Source organism: Chenopodium quinoa, unplaced genomic scaffold (assembly GCF_001683475.1).
Source record: "Chenopodium quinoa cultivar QQ74 unplaced genomic scaffold, ASM168347v1, whole genome shotgun sequence".
NCBI lineage: Eukaryota > Viridiplantae > Streptophyta > Magnoliopsida > Caryophyllales > Amaranthaceae > Chenopodium > Chenopodium quinoa.
Window position 1 is genome coordinate 405,829 of NW_018742487.1, and position 25,504 is coordinate 431,332.

The 25,504-nt window shown below is 34.8% G+C and overlaps 2 protein-coding genes across 4 annotated transcripts; one reads left to right on the forward strand and one right to left on the reverse strand.

Moving 5' to 3' along the window:
* The first annotated feature begins 267 nt into the window (after positions 1-267).
* On the forward strand, positions 268-12,314 carry LOC110719803 (proteasome subunit alpha type-5-like). 2 transcript variants are annotated; one of them, XM_021898787.1, is made up of 11 exons: positions 268-332; positions 1,935-2,020; positions 2,191-2,236; positions 2,345-2,426; positions 2,554-2,634; positions 5,864-5,977; positions 6,076-6,177; positions 7,087-7,145; positions 7,265-7,367; positions 11,626-11,691; positions 11,790-12,314. In XM_021898787.1, exons 3-11 carry the CDS (start codon positions 2,223-2,225, stop codon positions 11,880-11,882), a joined length of 714 nt encoding a protein of 237 aa, XP_021754479.1. In that variant the 5' UTR covers positions 268-332; positions 1,935-2,020; positions 2,191-2,222; the 3' UTR covers positions 11,883-12,314. The 2 variants fall into 2 exon arrangements, with proteins under 2 accessions (XP_021754479.1, XP_021754478.1); XM_021898786.1 differs by lacking the exon at positions 268-332 and having other exon boundaries at positions 1,870-2,020.
* A 1,221-nt stretch (positions 12,315-13,535) lies between these two features.
* LOC110719781 (probable serine/threonine-protein kinase PBL21) lies at positions 13,536-16,910 on the reverse strand. Of its 2 annotated transcripts, XM_021898759.1 has the most exons (6): positions 16,770-16,910; positions 15,953-15,985; positions 15,672-15,856; positions 14,699-14,888; positions 14,190-14,581; positions 13,536-14,073 (listed from the first exon to the last, which is right to left on the reverse strand). In XM_021898759.1, exons 1-6 carry the CDS (start codon positions 16,873-16,875, stop codon positions 13,747-13,749), a joined length of 1,233 nt encoding a protein of 410 aa, XP_021754451.1. In that variant the 5' UTR covers positions 16,876-16,910; the 3' UTR covers positions 13,536-13,746. The 2 variants fall into 2 exon arrangements, with proteins under 2 accessions (XP_021754451.1, XP_021754450.1); XM_021898758.1 differs by lacking the exon at positions 15,953-15,985.
* Between the last annotated feature and the right edge of the window lie 8,594 nt (positions 16,911-25,504).

The window sequence follows — 25,504 nt, forward strand, 5'->3', positions numbered from 1 at the left end:
TTGTTTCTGGTTTTCCGTAATTGTAAGACGATTCTTACAATTACAGACATATGATTAGGCGTGCAAAACTATGGTGGGAAAGATAAGTAATTATTTTATAAAGTTACAAAGAGTTTGGCAGACTTTTTTTTTTAAAAAAAAAAAAAAAGAAATTTACTTTCTCCTTCTTACGTAATGATGCACTATTAACGAGCATCAAGTACTAATGATGTTGCCTACCTATTTCGATTAGTATACTAAGACTAACTTGGACCCATTTATTTGTAGATGGAGGAGACTACTAGGTGAATGTTTCGGAGGTTAATTACCCAGAAATTTTACGCACGATCAAGGTAATTTTCAATGTCGATCATCTTTAGAATCCCGTTAGGAAAATTATTTTGATTTATTGTATGTGCTTGTATGTGATGAGTGCATTAATTATCGTATGATACTATGGGGTCATATTTTTGATACTTTTATATTTTGTGTACTAGTATAAGTATTTTCGAAAATTTGATTAATTGGTATCGTATGAGTTTTTTTTTTAAAATAATTAAAATCTTGGGAACGGGATGATTGATTATATGTAATTGATGGTCTTCAAGGCCTATTGGGAAACGAGTTGTAACTAGTATGTCATGTAGAATGACTATGTTCTAATAATACTGAAATTGAAATATTGTTACTTGGGATTAAATTGATTTGTGCAATACTTGTGTGCAATGTGATCGGGCAATTTAATCTAATAAAATGAACATTAAATTTAAGAAGGGAAATGAAACCCGAAAGGGGTGAAGAACAAGTTGCTCACTAGTAGTTATGGAGGCTACTAGTTGGTTTGAATTAACGTATATTGCTGTCAGTCTTCCTCCTAATCACTGGGCATTAGTGAGGGGTGAGCACACTAGGGACATTCTATTTTAATTTATGGCCATTTGGGGTTACGTGCGACTCTCTGTAAAGTAGGTGGTGACAGGGAGTCCCGGCTTACTGGCGTTCTCTTTCTCTTTCTTAATAATAAGTAATAAAAGTGTTACGTGACAATTTGATATTGGTTTAGTATTATAATGTTTATTTAACTGTATTATGTATAACATATTTTCGAACTAAAATTATTTATTTTACGGGATAGAGTTGGAATTACTCAGTTTATCTGATTTTTGGAGTTTCCCTCTTTTTTTGTTTCTGATTTATTTTGCAGGTTGGTAAGAGGGTACTCGGTTACGTGTGAGGAGACGTTAGAATAATCACGTAGCTAAGATAATTTAGTTTACTTCCGAACTTATTTATTTTCTTTTTAATTATTGTTTTTTTTAAAGAAATTTGCAGTTTTGATGTAATGACTATTTTATTTTGCCACCACTTAGACCACTTAGTTATTAAATTGTATTTCGTTTTGCTTTGCATTTATTTTCAACGGAAAATAAGTGTAGTGGTAACACTCTTAGGGTTCGATGGTTGGGTTTGAAAGTTAAAAAGGTTACTCTTATTATTTTAAAAAGACTCGAATTTTGGGGGTGTTACACACATGGCTGGCTTATGTCTTCCCATTGAGTTTTAATATATATAGATATAGATTTAGTCAACATCATGTGGTGACCTTAATTAGTTTTAAATGATCGATATTATAACACGAAGTAACTAAATTTTATAGTCTATCTTTTCATGTTTAGATGCCATATCGAGTATTGATATGGATATCATATTAAGAGTTATTAATTATCGGATATTCGACCCGATAGCAATGATGGTTTGGATACTCGACCCATGACTACCCATCGTTGGTTAGCCAGCTTACCCTCCATGGCCTATTGGGTGCCAAATGCAACAGAAAAAGTATAGTAGAGTGAACCCAACTGTGTAAAAGTGAGGTAGCATTTGTTGCTTTTTCCCTTTTCTTGCATGACAAGATTTCAATCTTATTCTAAATTCCACAATTACTTTGTTTTTAGACACATTTTTGAAGCTCAAAATTAGTAGCTCAAGAACACTAAAGGGGATTCTCACAAATACAGCTCTACAATTCGCAATAACATCGGTTTGTCCTCTTTAATCTTTCGCAATTGTTATTTTGTTTTTCTAAGTGAAATTGATTCAATTTCTGAAGAATTCTCGATTGATTTCTGATTCAAAATGATAAACCCTAACCCTAATTGTTCCTTACTTTACCGATTGATTAATACCCACTGAATCTCGATTGATTGACAGGACATTTGTTTTTCTGCTATAATTGAATAAGGATGTTTCTCACCAGGTAATTTAATTGAGTTTTGAAACATTGATTGATTTATGTTGTAATTCCTTTCGAATCATTTCTGGGTTTTGACAAATCTCTTATTTGTTCATGTTGTTGCCAATAAAGGACTGAGTATGACAGAGGAGTCAACACCTTTTCTCCTGAAGGGAGATTGTTTCAAGTTGAATATGCAATTGAAGCTATCAAGGTATTTTTGTGTTGATTTTTTGTGTGTTAATGTGTCATTATCGTCAGATGGCGTGACCGGGATCATCCCCGGTGTATAAGATACGATTTTAGTGCTAACATGTTCTTTGATATTTGTCTAAATACAGCTAGGTTCAACTGCAATTGGGATAAGGACCAATGAAGGTGTTGTGCTTGTTGTCGAAAAACGTATCACCTCTCCGTTACTGGTACATTCAACTTACATGGTTACTAATTTTTATTGAGAACAATGTTAATTAAACCCTCTTTCATGTTTATTTTTTGACTCTTTAGAATGCCCCTTTTCCTGAAGTGGAAAGTGGAAACTTTTGCTGCAAGAGATCTTCCTTTATGTGAAATTTTTCTTGAATATAAGCTGTAACGAACTAGCATTGATAGATTTCCAGATAGACTAAATAGGATTTGAATAGTTTGGTTTTTGCTTGATGAAAGAAGTTACAAGGGCGAATGCGTAGCTATTGATTGGAAAATTGCTTCTTGAACTTAGTTCCCGATCAATAAATTCAAGTTAGATGTTTACACATAGGGTGTCGATAGGACTCTATACTTGGGGATGCTCTGGAGGAATCGTTGGGCACCATAAAGGCATAAATCAATAAATGTACTTCGTTTTGTTTATATTTATTTATTTTTGGTAAAATGTTTTTGCACGGTGAAAGAAACTATAAGGCGTATGAGTGTATAGCTTTTGATTTAAAAACGGCTACTTGAACTTGGTTCCTGGTCAATAATAATTAGGAAAATGTGTATACTGTGTATGTAGGATGTCTTTAGGACTCTAGAGATGGAAGTTTATATTTTCATATACAAGTGACACTTATTTGTTGAGAAAATTGGTGAATATTATTATTATTGCTGTTGGTCTTCTGGAAGCAAAAGTGTTTGCAGTAAAGATATTTTCTTCCCATAGATAATTTTTTCTTTGTTTGCTTTCTGGCCGCTTATTAATTAAACTTCTGCAAACCTTTATAGGCTAACTTGGGTTACTTCACATCAGTTCTACTGTGTAGTGAATCAATTTTAGGATTTAACAGATTGTTGAAGTTCCAAATTTCTTTCTGTGGCAGTTTTTTTGGCTCCGGCAAAACATCTTTATATTTAGGTCTTCCTCTTGTGCCCCATTCAAAAGCAAATTTATTTGGGATCGAATAATTGGGAAGGTTAAAAAAAAGCCTCTCTTTGGAAATTGGGTTGCAAGATATTGTACATTAACCTTATTAAGAGGCACCCTTGTCTAGTATGCTCAAGACAATAATGCAAGCAACATACAGATACTACCTCCGTTTTGTATTATGTGCAACAAATCTCTTTACACGGACTCCTAGGCAAAATTTATTTGTGAGTGTTAAATGGAGAGAGAAAGATAGAGATGCATATGATGAAGAGAGAGATAGAGAGAAATGATAACTTAAAAAGGGAATAAAACATTTGTTGCATGTAAAGTGTAACATCCACTTTTAATAAATGTTTGCACATAATATGAAACGGAGATTGTAGGAAATTTGTAAAATGTCTTTTCACGAAGAGAAAACTTGCTGGTGCAGTGTATTAATTACCAAGAAGTTTGGTCTAATTGAAAATGAAAGCAATTTCAAAATTGTATTAAGTTTGTTGTATTGATATTGAATGTAATTTTCCAGAATAGTAAACGTATTAGAGATCATTGATAAGGGTGGTTATTTTCTCTTGCCAAAAATTTCATTTAGTTAAATAGTTTCAAGGTGAAGATGGTTTTGGCATGACATTTGGCGTAGGATATAGCCTTTATAAGCATTTGGTCCATGAGCTGATACGTGTTTGGAATTAGGAATGAAACCATGGTAGCATTTGTTTGGACCTTGATGCTTAATATCAAATGTTTGGTAAATATTTTGGAATGATTTTTTTTCTTCATTTTAAGGTTTGGTATGAGCAAAACCCACCTCCCTCCTTGGGTTTCTAAACCCCATACCTTGAGGGTTGAGGTATGGGTTCAAATTTACAAATTTCTCAAACAAACACATGGTATGAGTTTTAGTCATTCTAAACCCATACCATATACCAAAATTCTGTGATCCAAACACCCCCTTAGAGGTTTAATTTCCAGATCTATTGAAAATTGTGTTGCTTAAGGAGGCAATTGCTTACGAGGTGGTAACATAAAAGATTAATCGAAAGCATTGGGCTGTTTCTTTTCAAGTTTCGTGATGATTGGATAGAAGATTCAATCGTAAGGATTTTGCATACTTTCTTTGAGGGAGAACCTGATGGAAATTATCAGGCTATGTTTGCTATATGATGGGAATGGTTCCTTTTCTTTCAAGAACTTTTGCAAAGTTTTTTTTAAGAAATTTTTTTCTTGAATTTCTTGCCAATGAAATTCGAAAGATGAAGGCTTCTCAAATTTTTATGTATGCTTAGTAGTAGTCAAGAAGAAGAGTAAAATACCCCATAGATAATGTTCTGGAGTTCAATCTTGCTTGCCTTTGTTGCTTAAATCAAGAGGAGAGTCTGTTGCTTAACCTCATCCCTTTCTATCCTTGGATTCTATTTCTTTGTCACTGATCCTTAGTTTTGATTGGAATGAGTTGAGTTCAACCTCATTCTGTGAAAAATGTTCTTGAGGAATGGAAAAGAAGGATGAAGAAAGGTTTGATGGCTGATGAGTGGATAATGTTTATGTTGGCAATCTGGCGGTGGGCTTGGATTGAAAGAAACAGCAGATTATTGAGGGTAGAGGTTTCTTGCTTGGCTGACAGTTCAACTTTCCCTTTTGAGTCTTTTGTGATGGTGAAGACAATAGGTTTTGGCTATACTTGACTTTAGTCAAAATTGTAGATAAAACACTATATGCTAGCTTGAGTTCATGATATTTTCGTATTCTACATGAATATATGCTGTCTTTAGTTTTAGTCACCAAGTATTCTACACCATGTAAGTGTGAATCCAGAATAGATATTACTTACACTACTAGACAATTATAACGTGCAAAGAGAATATAGACCTAAAATAGGATAAAGGACAGTGTTAGATTCATCACAGTGAAGATTTAAGTTCTACTTTTGAGGTAGTTGTCCTTTGACCTTCCATATTCTCACAGTAAGAGTAAAGCATTAATATCCTAGGTTCTTTACATCTTGGAAGAAGATTTGGGAATTCATAGAGATTGCTAGTTTGCTTGAAAAATTTGTGCTTCCTTGAAATTCCTGCATAAATTTCAGGTAAAAAATTTATAATTTTGATTGCTTAATGCAACTGGGTGTCCTTGACATGGAACAATTAGGTAAAATGCTAGTCCTGCCAATTATATTAACTTAGGAGGCAAAGATTTCATATTAATTATTTTTTCCTTGTGCCTGTTGTGAATTATGGTGATTTAATTTTTTCCATTGTGTGAAAGATTGATTGTGAGCATTACTGTCTTTGAATTTCTTTCAGGAGCCTAGCAGTGTTGAAAAAATCATGGAAATTGATGAACATATTGGGTGTGCTATGAGTGGATTGATTGCTGATGCTCGCACACTTGTTGAGCATGCAAGAGTGGAGACCCAGGTACTTTAACATCTTTATTCATTGGTTTATTGTGAACTTATTTTATTAGTGCAATATGGGCAGAAATATTATTGTTTTGTTCTATTTCCATGCAACAGAATCACAGATTCTCTTATGGTGAGCCAATGAATGTTGAATCTACCACACAAGCTTTGTGTGATCTAGCACTGCGTTTTGGAGAAGGAGACGAAGAATCAATGGTGAATTACCTTTTCTTTAAAACTTTAGTTGACTTCCTTCATCCCTTGTATTTGCAGCAGGGAGGTAGACTGTATTGTTTCATTATTGAATATATCTATGGAACTAGGATGTAGTGCAAGTATCAAACATTCAAGCGGACATTCAAAATGATTGTGTGTCATGGGTATGTGCGAATGGGGATCACTTCTCCCTATCTCCCCAACGTAAAGATAGGAAGTAATTGAAAAACTGAAGTAACTATAGAAAATGGAGTTGTTATTCTTGCCCCAAAACTACATAAACTGTTTAAATAAACTGTGGAGAACTTGGGTTTTATTCCACCAATGATGCTAGATGCCACATAAATTATTATGTATCTTTTAGGTTTGTTGCTGAACAATTCACACAATCACAGCATAGATTTGATTATAATCAACTTTTTTTCTTTTCCATCTTAAATTTGGTGCTCGGGGGAGTAAGAAGATATGAGTATGTTCTAGTGCATTTACTGCAAAGACTAGATTATGAAACTCCTGGATTTTGCAACGAAGGTAGTGCTTTCTCAGGAGACGTTACCTACCCAGAATCTTACTATATTAAACTGTCATTTCTTGATTCTGTGCTTGTTGAGAGCAGTTCCAGCAATGCTTTAACGAAAAAGGCTGCATCTTCTTGGTGCCAAGTGCTATTCTGAGTAGAACAATTGACTCCAGCTACACAATAGCTATATATTCTTCCTACTTCCATAGGAGCCCATTTGCTGATTCCCTTCTTTTCCATTACACTACTGCTTGTTCAGTTGTTCCTCTCACCCCCCTTCTATGGTGATATGGACTCTTATAATTGCGTTACAGAGAGTCAATTTTTCCTCTACTGTAGGGATCCTTCTGTCCCATGTGTTTCTAATGTAAAACTTTATGTCTTTGCAGTCCCGTCCTTTTGGTGTATCTCTTCTCATTGCAGGTCATGATGAAAATGGACCCAGCTTGTAAGTCTACTTATTGGATATCTTGTATATACAGAGGATATCTCTTAGTTTTTGGTATGTGCTCTACTTGTTTTTTTAAGGGTTTTTATTGATGTAAGCTGAAACTCTTTCTCATACAGGTATCATACAGATCCATCTGGTACATTTTGGCAGTGCAGTGCTAAGGCTATTGGTTCTGGTTCTGAAGGTGCAGACAGCAATTTGCAGGAGCAATATAGAAAGGTATGTCCACTGCATGTTATGTGGTACCTCTCACATAGGAGTGAGGTTAACTGGTTACCTTACCATAGATGCTTGGGTGTTGCTATATAAACTTTGAATGTCAAGGTTTTTTTTGTTTTTTTTTTTTTTTTTTTTTTTTGATAAGGAAATGATATTAATGAGTATAAATGACCAAAAGAAAAAAGACCTGCAGGCTGCCGAAACCCATGTGTACAAATTATTGTTTCAGGCACCAATTTATAAGTAAAAGGTTGCTAACAAGGCTCCAAAAGCTGGTTCTTAAAGGTAGCAATAAGATAGAATCATTCTATGAGCTATAAACCAAGTAAAAGGTTGCTAACAAGGCTCCAAAGCTGGTTCTTAAAGGTAACAATAAGATAGAATCATTCTATGAGCTATAAACTACTCCCTCCAATCCTATTTTTCCATTTTATTTGGAATCGGGAAGAAAAGTAAAACGTTATGAGAGAAACAATTTAAATAATACTCCCTCCATCACTTTTCTATGGTTATGTTTATTTTGGGCATTCCCTCTATGGTTACATTTCTAAACTTTCCTAAAGTAGAATACTAATTTTACACATTTCCCCCCATATTTTCACATTCCTAATACACTTATACCTACTTCCAATGCTACTATTTCCATTTACCAAATATGTACATAACCCCAAAGTAACTATTCCAAAATATAATATTTTCATTTACCAAAATGTTCACCTTATTCTAGAACAAATATTCTCATTTACATACATCCGAAGTTATTTTCTTTCTTAATATCCGCGTAAAAAAACAAACATAATTGTAGAAAAGTGATGGGAGGGAATAGAAATTCTAATTTTTACATAAAACTTATCAAAACAAAACAAAACAAAAAAAAAAAAAAAGGAAAAAAAGAGGGACCTGGTAGTTGATATGGTGATTGGGAAGAGAGAATGATGATTAAAAATTGGAATCATGCATGGGGTAATTCAATTAGATGAAAATTGTTCTTTAAAGTTGTATGGAAAAGTGAAAAAGGTACTCTCCTTGTTCCTGAAAGAGGGGGTACGTTTGCTATTTTAGGCGTTTGTCTTTAATGATTATGTTTTAATTATTTCCTACTCCCTCTGTTCCCGAAAGAAGGTTACGTTTGGTGCTTTTTCACGGTTAATAAGGATAATAAGATAGTGGAAAATAAGTATTAAATTAAATTTGAAAATAGAAATATTTGTATTGGGAGTAGGTAAATATTTTTGTAAATAGGAATTGATGCTTAGGGAATATGTAAATATTTTGATAAATGGGGATAGTTGCATGGAAAATATGTATGTATGTGGGAATTGTGTAAAAGAATAATTGAAACGTAACCATTAAAGGGGAATGCCAAAAAGGGCAAATGTAACCCTCTTTTAGAAACGGAGGGAGTAGATTAAAATAATTATTTATTTACACATTTCCCTTATACATACATTTTCTCATGTAACTATTCCCATTTATCAAAATATTCATACATCCCCAATGCGACTATTCCTATTTATAAAAATATTTACCTTTTCCCGATGCAAATATTCCTATTTTCAAAGTTGTTAATGCCTTAATACTTGATATATGTGGCATCTAGTTATTGCTTTCCACCATTTTATTTTCTTCTTATTAATTGTGTAAAACCACCAAACGTGACCACCTTTTGGGAAGGAGGGAGTAATAAATTTTGGCACATTAACCAAATAATTATAGGAAGGTTGATGGGAATTTTTTGACCATATATCAAAAGATTTATATGAGAACAACTTTTGAACCTTCCTAATTGGATTTGGGAAGAACAAATATCGGAGGGAGTAAAAAATTTGTGTTGGAAATTGTCTCATTTCTTTCATGATACTACCCAAATATTGAGCTTTGCCAGAGAACTGTCTGATCTCCTTCCGCTCCTTAAATTAACATAGTTGTTAATGCTCTTAAATTGAGATTGGACAGGTGCAGTCTTCCAAAATTTCCTTGAACCTCTAAGAGTTTAAACTTTAAATCCCTGAAAGATAAAATCTTTTTGATGTGAAACAAATAACTCCGTATCTTGGCACTTTTATTACAACAATAATCAAGCATCTGACATTCTAACTATTCCTTTTTCTGGCTGTTGGTTCTGCAAGTTATGACCAGTATTAAGTTGTCATTAGTTTTTGTTCCAGCGAAAGCATTTATCCTTTCTTGGGAGGCTCTGACCTTCAAATAAAATTTGGGACAGGAATATTTTGAAAATTATTTGATAAGACCATCTATCAAATGTGAGATAACACCCTCTACATCTGTATTTATGAGAAATCACCTTTCATGTCAAATTTATTAAAAAAGGTGCCTTTTCACCAAATTTTGGTAAAAAGTCAATTCTGATAATTTTCTCCTCCTTTTTTTTGTACATGTACTCTTTTGCATGATTTGCACTCACAATTAAATCTTAATCTCTCTTAGGGGTTGCCCTGGAATGGGTGTTTTTTGTAATGGGAGGGGGAAAAAAGAGTAATAATTCTGACATTTTTTTTAGTTGTGATCTGGGTAACTAAATAAGGGGATCAATAATTACCCACCTCCCCTAGTTAACTATTTCCCTTGTAAAAAAAAAAAAAAGAAGTTACTCTCCTCTGCTATACTATATCTTCTCTCTCCTCTGCTATATACTATCTCCTCACCTCCATATCTCTCCGCCATTATAATGGAAGCAGCTGGCTGCCACCATAGCTGCATGACAAAGCTCACCAACTCCGGCGAATGACGAACAAGTACCTCAAATTGGAGCCATTGGTTGAACAGAGTTGATCTAAAGGTTAGGGCTTTTGATCCTTCCAGTGAGGCGATGCTCGTGGTGGTCTCAATTTTATCATTGACATGGTTGCCGCAGATGGCCCTGAAGTGGTAGTCTTTACCCCAAGATTGTTGTCAAACCTTAGAAAATTAAAAATTACCCCCTAAATCAACACTCTAGTAGCATCTAACCCATTAAATATTTTCTGTCTTTACTAGCTTTCCTGTTCAATTCCCAAATCTGACAAAAATTGAATTTCCAGCCCAATTAGCATTTTTTTTTTTTTTTGGGTCAAATCAGTTTATGGGTAACCTCCCTCTGCCATTCTATCAATTCTCTCATCAACCCATTCAAAAAATCAACAGTCCACATTTTCATCTGTGCAATATGAAGATTGCATCTGCATTGCATGGGTCCTAAAGGACTTGATGGTGCAGAATTTGAAGACATTATAAGTGAAACAATGGGTTACAAATTGCAAAATTCAAGTCATCAAAAATTTTAAAGCCCAAATAAAACAATTGAAGAAGCAGAACACCATTACTTGTCAGGCAAATGTCCTGCCCAAATTACTGGGAGCCCTTCAAATAGATTTTTTTTTTCCCGACTCTTATGTTTAGATAAGGTGAATGATGAGTGGAAGTTGTCTCTTGTGTTTAAATACAAACAGTGGAGGGGTGGGAATTCAATGGTGTTGGAGTTAAATAGGGAAGAAAGAAGAGATTATAGCCAGATAGGCTAGTGTTTGTGGGGGAAATGGGGTTTTAAATTGTGAGCGTATTTCATGTGCCAGAGTCATTATGTTTGACTCGTTTAGTATATGGAGAGAAGGGAAGTCAAATGTCAAATGCTAGACTTGTTCGCCGGAATCTGGTGAAATGGTGTTTTTTTTATTATTTTAACAGAATTGACATAAAAGGTGTTTTCTGGTAAAACTAAACATAAAAGCTCTTGTTCAAGAAACTTTGTTTGGTGAGATAACTATGATTGGCTGCTAGAAACACCTAAACATACACGATTACACGGTATATATGCTTCTCCTTATAAGAGACTTTGAAAAGTCCAATAAAATCGATAACCTCCTCCTGGAATCCCACTCAGCCTACAATTTTTCTGCTTCCTTTTGAAGATTCCAGTTATCAGAAAGCCTATTGACAAGAAACCTGAGATTCAGAAGCTGGTCAAAAAGTTGTAAATAGGGTTAATACTATCTTCTTGTTTTCTTTGTTGCTCGGTTACTCTAATTACCTTGCTATACCTGTGTTGGACATTTATGTAATACCTTAAAAGGATGTAGACAAGTGAACAAAACTCTAAATTGTACAATCTGCTAAAGGAGGTAATCTACACAATATGGAATCCGGAAGGAATCCACAAAAATTCTAAACATTGTAAAAAAGTATTTATGGAGTTTGAAAGCTTTTCATCGTAGTATTTGTGAAACTATATCCACCAGGCCCTTTGTTTTTTCCACAACAGGATTTGACCTTTCAAGAAGCTGAGACTATAGCTCTTTCGACCTTGAAGCAGGTTATGGAGGAAAAGGTATTTTTCCCCCTTCATTATAGTTTTAGTTGTGAGAAAGGATTTGTGTCATTGGTGCTCTAACAGTCTAGCACTCTAACCCTCCTTTTGTGTTGCAGGTGACACCAAACAATGTTGACATTGCTAAGGTTTCCCCAACCTACCACTTGTATACTCCTGCTGAAGTGGAGGCTGTCATTGCTCGCCTATGAGAAGCACCCTACTTTCAAATGGCATTCCTATCTTTAGTACTTCCTATTTGACCGGCATTGATATACTTTCTAGAGCTTAGATTGGGGAAATGATGTTAGACCGTACGGTGGCCGAAGACTTATTTGAACTCTTATTTGAATGTATTCAAAGTTGCTGTTAAAGAACTTAGTACTTCCTATTTGGCCGGCATTGATATGCTATCTAGAGCTTAGTTCGGGGAAAAGATGTTTGCTTCCTTCTGAATCAGAGACAGTATGTTGCCGGGAACTTATTCGAACTCTTATTTGGATGTATTCAAAGTTGCTGTTAAAGAACTTGAGATAGGAAATTATTGCTAATTTTTTTATGCTTCCAAGACCTGCTTGCCATTTTCAATTGTTAATTTTCACGTTGCATGATTAGTGAAGAAGTTTCTGATCTCACTTTATCAACCGCGAGTTTATGAGGATTTTTTTTTTTATGCAATGATCTAGCAATCTACCAGCAACTTTTCCCGGAAAAGTTGGTCATAATTTGTTTAGGTTCTCATCTCAAATTTTTTGGGAGCGTTGTGAAATACGTAGTACATCTTTCATTCTTTTATGTTATCTTATTTATCTTGCTAGAATTAAAAGATGAGTTATGAAGTATTTCTTTCGTTTTTTATGTTATTTATTAGTCACTTTAGATTCACGCATGACATGTATAGTGAAATGGATGAACTACAGATGTACGACAGTAGGAGCATATTTCATTTCGTACTATTGCAAGTAACCATTACTAGCGAATCTCCTATATAATTCAGACCAGCGCATCTTCTATAGATCAAACATCTATGAGCGTAGTAACTAGTTACGCTGTTATAGTATTTCACTAGGTAGTCTTCTAACAATATATGTAGGAGCAATCCCACAGAAAGATTAGAGAAGTATGTGTTGATTTATAATGTTAGTGCACTTTTGGTGATGTCAACAATTATACTCATTTGTTTGTTTCCCACATTGCCTAAATAAAATGGGCTTGTAATGTTTATGTAACTTGGATCATTTTATATTGCAAATTAGGGAGTCCCACATGGATAGTTTAGTTTGGGCATTAGATGTATATAGTAGTGCTTGCATTATTCTACATGTTTGAAAATAGAGCAAAGATTATGCATGAGCTTAGTGTTGATATATACTCTTTGCACTTATCTAATCAGTTTTTCTCTATAAATAAACATGATTAATTTCTCCAAACTATGTTCTTTCTTCTCTTCTCTTCTCTATAAAAAAACGTTCATTGAGTGTATATTGATTTTTGCAGTCATAAAACACTAGTATCTTAGGGAAAATCCTGGAAGTATCTTTGCCATCTCCCAAGTGCAAATCTAGTGGGGGCAAATAATACTCTAAGGACAGTGATTCTTCACGTTCCATTGATTATTTTCCTAACATACGCATCTCAAAATGTTTTCAAGGCACATATGGTTACGAGCATTACATTGTGGAGGCACATCACTCGTATGGGTGTGTCTAATACCTTTCAGATCGCCAGGGCAATTGTTGTGGTTCTATAAGCTGGCATTTTCACGCACAAGCGCTGTAATTGGTTTTATTGCAAAATCGTTCATGCATAACCATTGAAGATGTAAATCATGCATATGGAGAGGCAAAAAATATATATCTTGTTGCGATGTTAATCAATTTTTATTGCAAAGCATATATAGATATATATATTCTTCTATTCCATCTTATACATAAAAAATTGCTCCATATCCTCTCCATTTATGAGTTTCACTTTTCTTGTCCTTGATTCTAAGCAAATTTAGAGATTAGATGAGTAAACAAATATGACGAAAAAGCATTCATCTCATATTAGTTCGACCGATAGTCCTCTCCTCTTTTAACTGTGCGCTTGCTTTGGAGAGTCCTTTGAGGAGAGCTTCTTTGGAGAGTAAGGATTAGCCTGCTGTTCTGTTGTCAAAGTACTCGAACGTGTCGGGGTACTTTGGGCAGTTGAAGATGCACTTGGGGGTGACTGGCATTCATTGGCTACGTAGTCAAGGGCCACTACAATGTCGCTCATACAGGGTCGTAGGTTTGGTTCATCGTTTAAACACATGGAGGTAACAGCAATCAGGTGGCGAGCAGAGCGAGTAGGGAACTTCCCCCTCAGCCGAGGATCTACTATCTCAATGTACTTTCGTCGATCTTTCAAATAGGGACGAGACTACGACCGTTTTAAGATGAAAGAAGTTAATATAATGATCAAATCTTGTATGCAAAAGATGTATGAAGAGACTTATTCTTGCTTCAAAAATTAAAACTTCAGCTTTTGAATCTTACCCAAACAACTAGACTCTGATGGCCATGCATCTTTGTAATGTCGAACGCCTTCCTTCCTGTGACAATTTCCAATAAGACTACGCCAAAACTGAAGATGTCAGATTTTAAGGTAAGTTTTCCAGTCATAGCATATTCCGGAGCACAATATCCAAATGTTCCCATCACCCTTGTTGACACATGAGTGTTGTCATCCATAGGACCGAGCTTTGCAAGTCCAAAATCTGAGAGCTTTGGGTTGAACTCGTTATCCAACAAGATGTTGGCTGACTTGAGATCGCGATAGATTACAGGTGGCTTTGCAACACAGTGTAGATACTCTAGTCCTCGTGCAGCACCAGCAGCAATCTTTACCCGCGCATTCCAATCTAGGGCATCTTTGTCACTCTCAAGATCTAGAAAAAAAAATTACAAATAGAAAGCTAAATGACATTACATAATGATCCATGAAACAGCAATAAGAAACTGAAATTACAGTCCTGTACATGACTGGAAAACAGGCAGATGATTACCGAAAAGATGGTCAGCCAAGCTGCCCTTGGGCATGTACTCGTAAACCAAGATTCTTTGATCGCCTTCAGCACAATAGCCAATCAGAGTGACCAGATTTTCATGATGCAGCAAGCTTAACATCAAAACTTCAATAATGAACTCCTGATTGCCTTGAAGACTGTCCAAAGTAAGCCGTTTAGCAGCAATTAACTGCTTATGAACAGAACAGAAAGAAAAGGGCAGATGAGTTAGTAAGAAAGTCGTTACTATATCAACACATCACATAATCACATTCCATAAAACATGAGATTAAATCTTTTAATATAAAAATTTTTCCTGCAGATAGTCGCAAACAGAGAGACGTCTTAAGCTAGATGTTTAGCTTAGCTTGAGGCTTATGTAGCAGCAGTGAGCTAACAACTTCTTTCCTCTGCTTGGGGTTATGACTTCAAAGATATGTTCATTTAAAACTTTGATATTCAGAATTTCTTCAGCTTATTATTTCCCTTTTCGGATCATTTTAAGGGGTATGTACAAAATAATGTACAACTATTGAAAGAGTTTATTTTGATGAAAGTTGTTCTTTTATCATTGCACAATAATTTAAATACGAACTTATAATCTTCCGTAAGCAAATCATCAATAAAAATAACAATAAACGAACGAAAAAGTTGGTTCTGCTAGGTATCAGCAGTTCAGATTCTTCAGAATTTCGCACATATGGCTAAGACTTGATAACAACTTCAAAGGATCCAAATTGGAAGGAAATCCTTTATCATGAAAAGATCGATATAAGCGATCTTCTTTCTCAGTTTCTCAGTTTGCAACCATTTTCTTTGTAATTCAATATCAGCAGACAGCAGCTACATAAAGATTGGTGTAACAACACATGATCACATCATAAAATTAAGCACATATAAACCTATTAACAAAGGTTGAATTCGAAATGCTTGAACCTGGTATAAGAAATTTTAACATGGAAAGGTAATTTACCTGCCCATTATCCAAACGACCCTTATAAACCTTTCCAAAGCCACCTTCTCCGATCAAATTAGACTCCCTAAAGTTCTTTGTCGCGACTACAAGGTCCCGGAAACTGAAGCTCTGAGCTGCATTGGCTATTGTATCAACCACATTATTCTGATTATCACCTAAGGACCCCGTTTTTCTATCATGACCTGCAGCATATCATTTTTAAAGTAAGATAACACCGAAACATAATTCTAATTCATCATCGAGTCATGAGTGAGTTGTTATAGGCTTATAGCTCTCACCTGCTTTTTCAAAAAGTGAATTTTCCTTCCCATCTGCATCAAAATGCACAGGTTTGAAAACAACTCTATAAATGTTTTCAAAATTAACTTCACTAGTTTATTGGGATTTTCTAATGAAAAAACCCCTGAGTTTTCACAAAATCTTAATTACAACTCTATAAGCATTTTTTTCCTTTCGAAATGCCACGTTCAATGTTTTCTGTTGTAATTTGTAAATCAGATTAAAAAAAATAGTGCTCCTTACACAAATTTATCTCTTTTATGTTACAACAATTCCTTTCATAATTTAATTGATTCTTATTGTTGTATTAATTTAATAATTATATATTTATATCTATGATGGCATAAAACATTGAAAGTGCGTAAACCACTTTACCACCTTCCAGACCCGGGTTCGAGGATCATAACCCACTCGCTTAAAGCCCAAGGAAAGTCGTCTCCCTCCTCACCCGTGTACCATGAACCATTCGCTTAGAGCCCAAGGAAACTCTCCTAGCCCCAACTAAACTCAACCTAATGATCCGAATTGACACCTCTACCTAGGAACCCCACATTGCGACGATTAGGGCCATGACCCACCCAGGTTCGAGGATCATAACCAACTCCCCTAGAACCCTACGACCCCTCCCCCCCCAAACACACACGTAAAGGAACGTACAGTTCATTAAAATGATTAAAGTGCATGTACTAAATGTTAAAAACAAATTCCTTTTTTTTTCTTTTTTCTTTTCTTATTAAAAAATAAAACTATACGAAGTATATTAATAATTTGCAATAATATAAAAAATAAAGTGAAAAAAGGGAGAAGAAGAGAAACCTGGAGTGTAAGAATAAGAGGGAGAATCAGGATTAAAGAGCCTCTCATCTTCAAAAGGAAACCTCTTTTTGGGTATATTTATGCATGAAAAACAACTCATAATCATCGATTACAAGCACAGAATTATTTGTTTATTTAATATCTAAATTAATTAAATAAGAAGATGAAAATTATTAATTTGTAAAGATGGAATTTTTCCCCTTCAAGGGGAAGGGGAAGAAAAGAAAAATCAAATCCCCAGAATTCAAGAAGAAAAAATTTTGATATTTTTTCTTTTGCTTCCAAAAAAAAGACAAAAAGAATGAACACTATTTCTGGGTATATTATTTTGAGAGGTAGAACATAAAATTTGGAACCCCAAAACAAGAAAATGAAAATAAGGGTTTAAGAACAATTATTTAAGATGCCTTTTTGTTTTTTTTTTCCCCCAAATTAAATGCTTTTTATTTTATTTTTTTTTAAAAAAAAAAAAAATTGAAACCAAGATTGTAAAGGTTGGTGGAAGTGTTTAAATTAGGAAAATAATCATGATTATGATTATGAATATTGATTTGGAATCTACCAAATAATTTAAGGAAAGATTAATTATTTAATCAAAGATTACTACGCGGATATAGAGTTTAATTTTTTTTTTGCTAAATTTGAAGTCATTTTCTTTAATTCCTCTTTTTACTCGCCACCTATGTCTTTAGCTAGCTCATGGGTGAGGGAATTTGAGTTGTCTTAGCTCAATATTCAAATGTTTTCCTTATCGTCTCTCTTTTGAGTCGGACCTAATAATTCAACCCAAACCTAACCAAGAACAAACGAATTTAAGTTCAAATTATTTTCGAACCATCTAATTAGAGGTAATAATGAGCTAGACTACGTACTAGTTTTCCGCGTATATATAGTTGTATATACTTTCTTCGTTCTTTTATTATTGCACCATAAAGGTTGGACATATTTTTTTTAGTAGTGGGAAAAAAGAATAGAGAGGTGTAAAAATATAAAATTACGCATATGATATAAACATAACTAGTTAATCAAGTGTTAAAAGTATATTAGAGTTATTTTGTTTCTAAAATAAAAATGATATTTCTCAAAAAATAAAAAGAATAATATGGTGTAATATTTATGAAACTTTTGTTTTCTAAAATATAAATGGTGCAATATTTATGAAAACTTCCTTAAAAGACATGATGCAATAATTAAAAAACAAAGAAAGTACACCATAAATTATCCAGTTATATATAAATTATATCATAATTAAGTTGCATAATTGTATAGTTGTATGTGTCTTATTTAGATTTAACGTCAGTATCTACAGCTAGGAATTATGCTAAAATACTGATGAAGATTCCAATACGTGGGATCCAACACCAACCACTACTTACAAGTCAACGGTAAAAAATAATTACGAAGAATTAGCAGCATATATAAATGACATTTTATATAGTAGCACTTTTATGAAGTTATTATTAGTGTAATATAATTAATCAAGCAGAAGACGCGATGTATCATACTTCTGAATTAGGTTAAATCAATTATTATGAGAGACTCGTTACATAGTCTATATATATTAATCATAATTAGCATCAACCCAATATAGATTGATCAAATTATACTCCGTATATAAAGAGAGTTTTAATATACGACTATACGAATGCATGTTAAGCATAAAAATTAAATTGAGATAACACAAAAGTGAAAAGTCGGCATTGGAGACAGAAGAGCCATATTTATTGGGATATATTTTAGGAGATGTGATAATATTGTATTATAATCCGCATGTTCGATGGTAGTTTGGGTTATATGGGGCTGATGAAACGATTGAAAAGGAAATGGCAATTGAATGGCGATTTATCGCTTACTGACATAGGAAGCAAGTACTTCATTGCGAGGTTCAATAATCAGGAGGATTATAATTTTGTTCTTACTCAAGGCCCCTGGTTAATTGATGACAAATATCTTACAATCAGAATTTATTCCGGAGGAGGCTTCAATCAAAGTGTTAACAGCGTGGGTAAGAATTCCGAATTCATCGGTTGAATATTTTGATAAAGAGTTCCTCAAAAAGATTGGTGAGGTAATAAGGGTGGATAAATCTACTGAGACTTAGTGTTGAGATTGATTTATCGAAACCTTTGTTATCAAAATTCTGGTTGAAAGGTAAGATTTGGCGGATACAGTACGAGGGGATAAAGCAAGTATTCTATAATAGTAGATCAAGTCAATAATATGGTCTCAAATCCTATAGAGCTTGAGCATCTGAAAGAGGTAGAAAAAAAACCAGAGGCCAGAAGAAAACCAAGATTTTGGATCTTGGATGCAGGTGAAAAAACCAGTGAGGAAACGAATTAACACGCCAGATAAGAATAATCTGGTGATCGGAAAAGAGGATAATCCGGTGGGAAAATTCCAAGCAAAAGGAAATACACAAGTTCAAAATTCAAAACAAATCAATCCTGGAGATTCGGGTTCTCGATTTGGAAAAGATAAGCTCAAAAGATATAGCAAATAATTCTGCTCAAGATTTGACCGAAGATAGTACTGGTGGGATTCCTATTAACCTTGGGGATAAATCACAAAATATTCTCCAAGATTTTAGTTTCCAATTGGGTGGCAATATACAGAAAAACAACCAATTGGGTGGCAATATACAGAAAAACAAGAATATTCAGAAGAATAATAAGGGAAATTTGAGTGGGAGTCAAAGTTACCAAAAAATAAGGGAGATGTGATCGGCGGTAGATTGCATGTTGATTTTGTTTTTGTTTTTGACTAAGCTTTAAATCCAATTGTATGAATCTTTGGAGTAGATTAGTAGTTGGAATTGTTGTGTATGTTGACAGGCCGGTTTATTTGTCTAGTTGATCTAGCCCATTTAGGGTTTGCAATTGAATTGAAACCGTTGAACAATCGTGCAATAAAGTTCTTCATTTTCTTTATATAGTTGATCTAGGATTTGCAATTGAATTGACATTGTATAATTGCAATAAAACTCTTAAATTTGTTTAGATAGTTGATCTACGGTTTGCAATTGAATCGTCGCAGTTAAGCAGACTTGCAATAAAACTATTCAATTTATTTATATAGTTGTAACCAGAGTTTGCAATTGAATTGCTACCGTAGAACATTATTGCAATAGCTGTTGAATTGATATTTTTAGTTGTTCGACAGAGTAAGAATGATAGCAAGCCAGAGAGGAGAACCAAAGATGGGAGATGTGATCGGCGGTAGCAGCAGAGACGTTACAGAACTTGCAGATATGATGGACGCTCTGTTGAAGCTGAGCCCCATTGAGGTTTTCTTTTTTTTTTTTTTTGATGTGAATTTCTATCTAGCTAATCTGAGTGAATGTTAATCGACGAAAGTTTCCGTATTGATTGAATAGCAAGCCCTTCAACTAATTTGGATATATATGAACCTCACTTTAATTTCTATCATTCGAATATTAATTTGATATATGTGATGGCTTCAATTAAAGGGGTTCCCTTGATGGCTTACACTTAGGCGCTATGGACCATATTAATCTCTAATTCATTTGCCCATCCATTACTTGTCAGTTTGAAGAAATTAGGTAAAATGTTTAAAACGATGATTGTGCTATGTGGTTCATGCACCTGATATTTAATGGCGTACTGTTATATTCAACTTGTTGTAACCATTTTGGTTTCTACGGTTCAGATATCCATAAGACCCGTCAATGAAGGCACATCGTTCCAATTTATAGCGTCTGATGACCTGCTTGCAATAATGGGTAGCAGAGAACCAGTTGCCAAGGCTTATTTATTGGAGAAATTAAAGTTGTTGTATCAAATCATGACATTTTGATGATGGATAAGGAGCCTACTACCAAGCAGCAGAACATTAACAATGACGACGATGATGACTGGGAGAGCTGTCCTTGTTATGGTGATGTTGAAGATGCTGATGTTGACTTCAACCTTGTCAAGAGACCTACCTCACTATATGATGTGAAGTTTCAGTCCTATTTGGAGGTCGCTGGCCACATCAAGGGGTATAACACCGGAACCAAGACCATTTGGGTTGGTGGCCATGTCCCCTGTGTAGCCGACCTTGTGAACATAACCACCAACTGTAAGAGCATTTTTTTGGCTGTTAATGACCACACATGGAGGGAGCTGCCAAACATCTAGATGATTACGTGGTTGTTAGGGTCGGTTAGGACACGGACAACTATTGCTTCCTTAGAAATCTCGCCCAATGTGTGTCTGGCTTGACCTTTATTGCTGTCACCGATCTAGATAACCACAACCTTGACCTCCTTTCCTTCCTTGATATGCCTCCCAATGAGCTCCTTACCCACTACAAGTTGGATCTTTCAGAGGAATGTAAAGATGCAGGAGTGAGTCAGGACAGCACTGTCAACATCAAATGGCTCGGCCTAAGACCTTTCGACATTGTACACCTATGGTGCTTGCTTCGAGGCTCATTAATGGAAGCAGTGTCAGAGTGACTTCAAAATGGTGAATGATCGGCTGTTAAGTGATCCTAGTTTATGCAAGAAGAAAGCGTGGAAGGCTGAGCTGAAACTCCTCTAAGATCACCCTATCTTCATGCCATTCCTGTTAATAAGCCCCAACCATGGCACTAGCATAGACTTAAACTACATCCATAATGAATACTTGGACAAGAAGTTGGACAAGAAGGATTGGGTTTAATTTAATTAGTATTTCCAAATGTGTCTATTTTGCTTGAAACCAGTGTTTGATGATTCTGAGAGTGTAGACGTTAAACCATTGAAATAGTATCTCATGCAATGCATCATAATGTTGCCTACATGTGTTGTGAAGAATATTTGTAGCATAATGTCTTGATGTTTTTCTTCAAGGATAATATGAGTTTTTCTCTTCTGAAATGTTGCTGCCCATTGTGCTTGTCAAGCACCTTTGACAATCATATTGACACTTCTTCTTATCATGCGATTTATGTTTTGGAAATCGTTCTCTTTTGGTTTTGGTAAGTCATGTAAACTGTATAAAAAACTATAAAAATAAAAATGCATCTAGTAATATAGAATGCATCTAGTAATATAGAATCATCCTCCTTGTTACACCCATAATTTAATATTGTCGTGTATTTTCCTTGAAAAGTATAATTGTGATACCACATATATATATATATATATATATATATATATATATATATATATATATATATATATATATATATATATATATATATATATATATATATATATATATATATCACCTTCAACTTTCTTATTTGTTGAAATACAAGAATGAATGTAAATTAAATCTAAACCAACATTTATCAATGTGAAAATAAACACGAATCAAATTCTAAATGAACGTCTATAAATGTATAGATGACCATAAATTAATATTCCAACAAAGATCGGTCAAAGTGACACATTGAATATGTATCAAAAATATAAGTAAATGAACATTGCAAGACAATATTTGAGACTAAAATTCTTTTAAGGACTATGCTAAACGAACAAAATGTGATTTTTTTTAAAATTGCGATAATGAACAAAATAGAATAAATAAATTTGTAGTTTTGTAGAATATTGAGTAAATTTGTTTCATCTATTATTAAACATAATAAGAATAAAAACAATGAGGTTATATACATGAACTTTCATATAGTAATGATGAATTTCAATCTCACAAAAATGAACCAAATGTTGTAATAATTATTACAATTATCATTTGCACAAATTTAATTTTAAACATGATTTTGTTTCATAGTGACCATTCAATTTCTAAGATATGTGCATAAGTTATTTATTCTCAAAATTTTATTAACTACTCGTAACATATACTTAAATATAATCAAGGGATATTTAGCATGAATCGTAAGTTTACCCATGCCCAAATTGGGTCTACTTATACCAAAAATGAGTTCAGGAGCGAGGGTACTAAAATAACGTTCCCTTTAGGGGAGAATCGCTATTCAAGCCCAAGTGCGGCCTCTACTAGCTCTTCCTTTTTCACAATTTCATTACCAAACAATATATGCAACGTGATACCTAAAACTAAGTTAGTTGATTTTATTTACAAAAATTAATCACGGTGAAATTACATCGCAAAATTCGTTATTCTTATTTATTCAATTTCGTGAAAGAACAAAAAGTAAACAAGATTCGCCTTGGCTTAAGTGATAAAACAATCAATTAATTATTCAAAAATTCTAGTCTTGATTAACGAAAGAAAACTATGTGAATTAATTGATCGAAGCTTGTTTAGAGTGATTAAACAACACTAATTAGTTAATTAAAGGTTTTGTTAAAGCAAGAAAAGAAAAGGTGGTTTATCTAAGTGCTCGGGATTTTACCACTTTTCCTTGCTAGATCTTCGTTTAGAACACTTATGGACTCCTTGTTCAAGAACCTCCACCGTAAGAACAAATGGTTAAGGGGGTGAGTGTTTAGGACAAAGGGAAATGATTAGTGCATAAGATCACAAGGTTTCTGCTGACTTTCTGGGTTCATTTATGTGTGTTCAAAGATTCGTATTGCACTCCTATTTATAGGGAATGGATGAATTTAGGGTTTTGGACATTCTACCGTAGCAGGTGGCGCGCGCATCTCGAAAGGTCGCGCGCGGCTGCTGCGCACAAGTGGTTGAGTTGCGCTGATGAGGGCAGCGGAACCAATTGTCTTGCGCATGGCTTCACGGTAAGATTCGATTTAGTATTTTTATAAAATTCAGAATCTTCAGCAAGTGCACCACTAGAGGTTGCGTTGGATGTCACGCGCAACCTTGTGAATAGCGCGCGACAGGCCAGCGCGACTCCTTGAGTTGCGCGCGGTTTTTCCTGCGGAATCCTCGGATTTTAACCTAAGCATGCACCTCTAAATCCGTCAAAATTAGGTTTAATCTTCGGGATTAGGCCTAATTACTTATCAGGCTTAGTTTTAGTTAGCTTTGGTTCATTTCGTATTGGGTCAAGCTAGTTGTTTTATGTGTTTAAGCCTTAATCAGTAACCCATAAGTATTCTTCACGTTGATCCAAAACAAAGATGGTTTTATTTATCGTCATAACACTTCCGGTCGAGAAAGTGGACCAAAAGTAGATGTCTATAGTTAGCCCCCACTTTGATCAAGTCTAGGATAGATGATCAAAGTAGCCAAGGAAATGAATCCGAGAATCATTCTGCGAAGTTCCTCAAAGATAAGGAATCTTTTAGTAGTGTTGAGAATATCGAAACTATCCTCGATTCGCTAAATGTTCAAGACAAGTAGTTGCTAAGACCAGAAAAGGCATTTTTTGGTTTTAGTGCGCTAAAGAATCTAAATTGACCCTTGCTAATATAGAACGCTTTTACAAGTAAAAGTTGTCCTGGGTGATGTCATGTTATGAGAAGATATCGGGTTTAAAAAGAGTAAAGAGGATGATACCCTCACAATATGTCATCGGCGGTCTAAAGTCTCTCGATGTTTCATTGAAACTTTAGTCCATGATTTTAACAAAGTAAAAGATGATAAAATGGGGTGTGTTTTGGCATTAGTAGCCTAGCACTTGAATAAAAGATTGACATTCGCTGCCAAAACAAATACTCGATGTCCACATGATAGAAATACATGTTTCAGGATTGGAGGCATATATCCAAATCTAGTGAGAGAGAAGAAAATCGGCGACTCTTAGCAGTTTTGTCCACAAGATGAAAACACGCGTCTCAAGACCGAGGGCACGTGTCTAAATAGGTGCGGCTTCAGTTGGGGTCGCTCTTTATATAGGGTGTGGTCGGACACCCTAACTGTCCGGTAAAGCTAAAGTGCTTCCTAGCTAACCGTATTTGCTTCCAACGGAGGGCGTCTAACCCCGATGGTTCGGCACGCCTATCGACTCGTAAGCTAACGCCTAACGACAGTAACAGAAGTTCTACCGTTTTTGAATGGAGGTAAATCACGTTGCTAGTGCAATTTTACACAGCACATACGCCATACAATTTTATGCTGTACGATGCGCTGTAATATTGTTATGTATGCCAAAAATACCAAAAAACGTGACATTTCTATAAAGCAAGTATGGGAAAATGCCAAAAAGTCTATGGGAGCTCTTACATAAAGCACCACTACGAGATATTTTAAGACGCTTTACGAAAAACATCCAAAACGTATGCTTGGGGTAGGCACAAAGCGCGGTGTGCATGCAGGATGATGCAAAAAACTATCAACGAAGAAAAGAAACTACTGGATGCAAAGCAATAAAAGGTTTTTAAGGTTTTAACTTCGTGAGAAAGCTTGTCGAGGCGCGAATTCAACGAGCTAAAACGTTTGGTTTGGAAGACTTAACAAAAACTGGGAAATGGTCATTTTGACTAACCAGTATCCGCGCGTAACTTTGGGGGTTGCGTTGGGGTGTCGCACGCAGTATTAGAAGTTTCTCATAGCTGTCTCTCGCAACTTTGTAAGTTGTTCGCAGAACTTAAACAACGAACAATTCTGAAGAAACATGATCCGCGGCTCGTGCTCTTCTTCATCATTCGCCATTTCCGATCTCTTTCTCTAGAGCTCCATTTTTGTTATCGCTTGAAGCTAAGGAAAGTAAATATTGCTCCTTGTTTATTGTACCAAACTTTGAATTTGTTCAACAAAATGGGGAAAATTGAAAGAAGAACCCTAGTTTTTGAAATTGGGGGTATTCGATTCGACTTATTTCATGTGAAGTGGTCAAGTATCGAGTCCTGTATGAGCATACACAAGCATATATGTGTTTTCTTCATTCGATTTTATTCTTGAACTTATTTCTTTTTTATT

Coding starts and splice junctions, on each gene's coding strand:
- LOC110719803 (XM_021898787.1), top strand. Junction 5,978..6,075: donor ATGCAAGAGTGGAGACCCAG/GTACTTTAACAT, acceptor TCCATGCAACAG/AATCACAGATTCTCTTATGG. Junction 6,178..7,086: donor AAGGAGACGAAGAATCAATG/GTGAATTACCTT, acceptor ATGTCTTTGCAG/TCCCGTCCTTTTGGTGTATC.
- LOC110719781 (XM_021898759.1), bottom strand. CDS start 16,875: ATGATTATGAGTTGTTTTTCATGCATAAATATACCCAAAAAGAGGTTT. Junction 15,986..16,769: donor CTCTTATTCTTACACTCCAG/GTTTCTCTTCTT, acceptor ATTTTGATGCAG/ATGGGAAGGAAAATTCACTT. Junction 14,074..14,189: donor ATCAGAGTCTAGTTGTTTGG/GTAAGATTCAAA, acceptor AAACGGTCGTAG/TCTCGTCCCTATTTGAAAGA.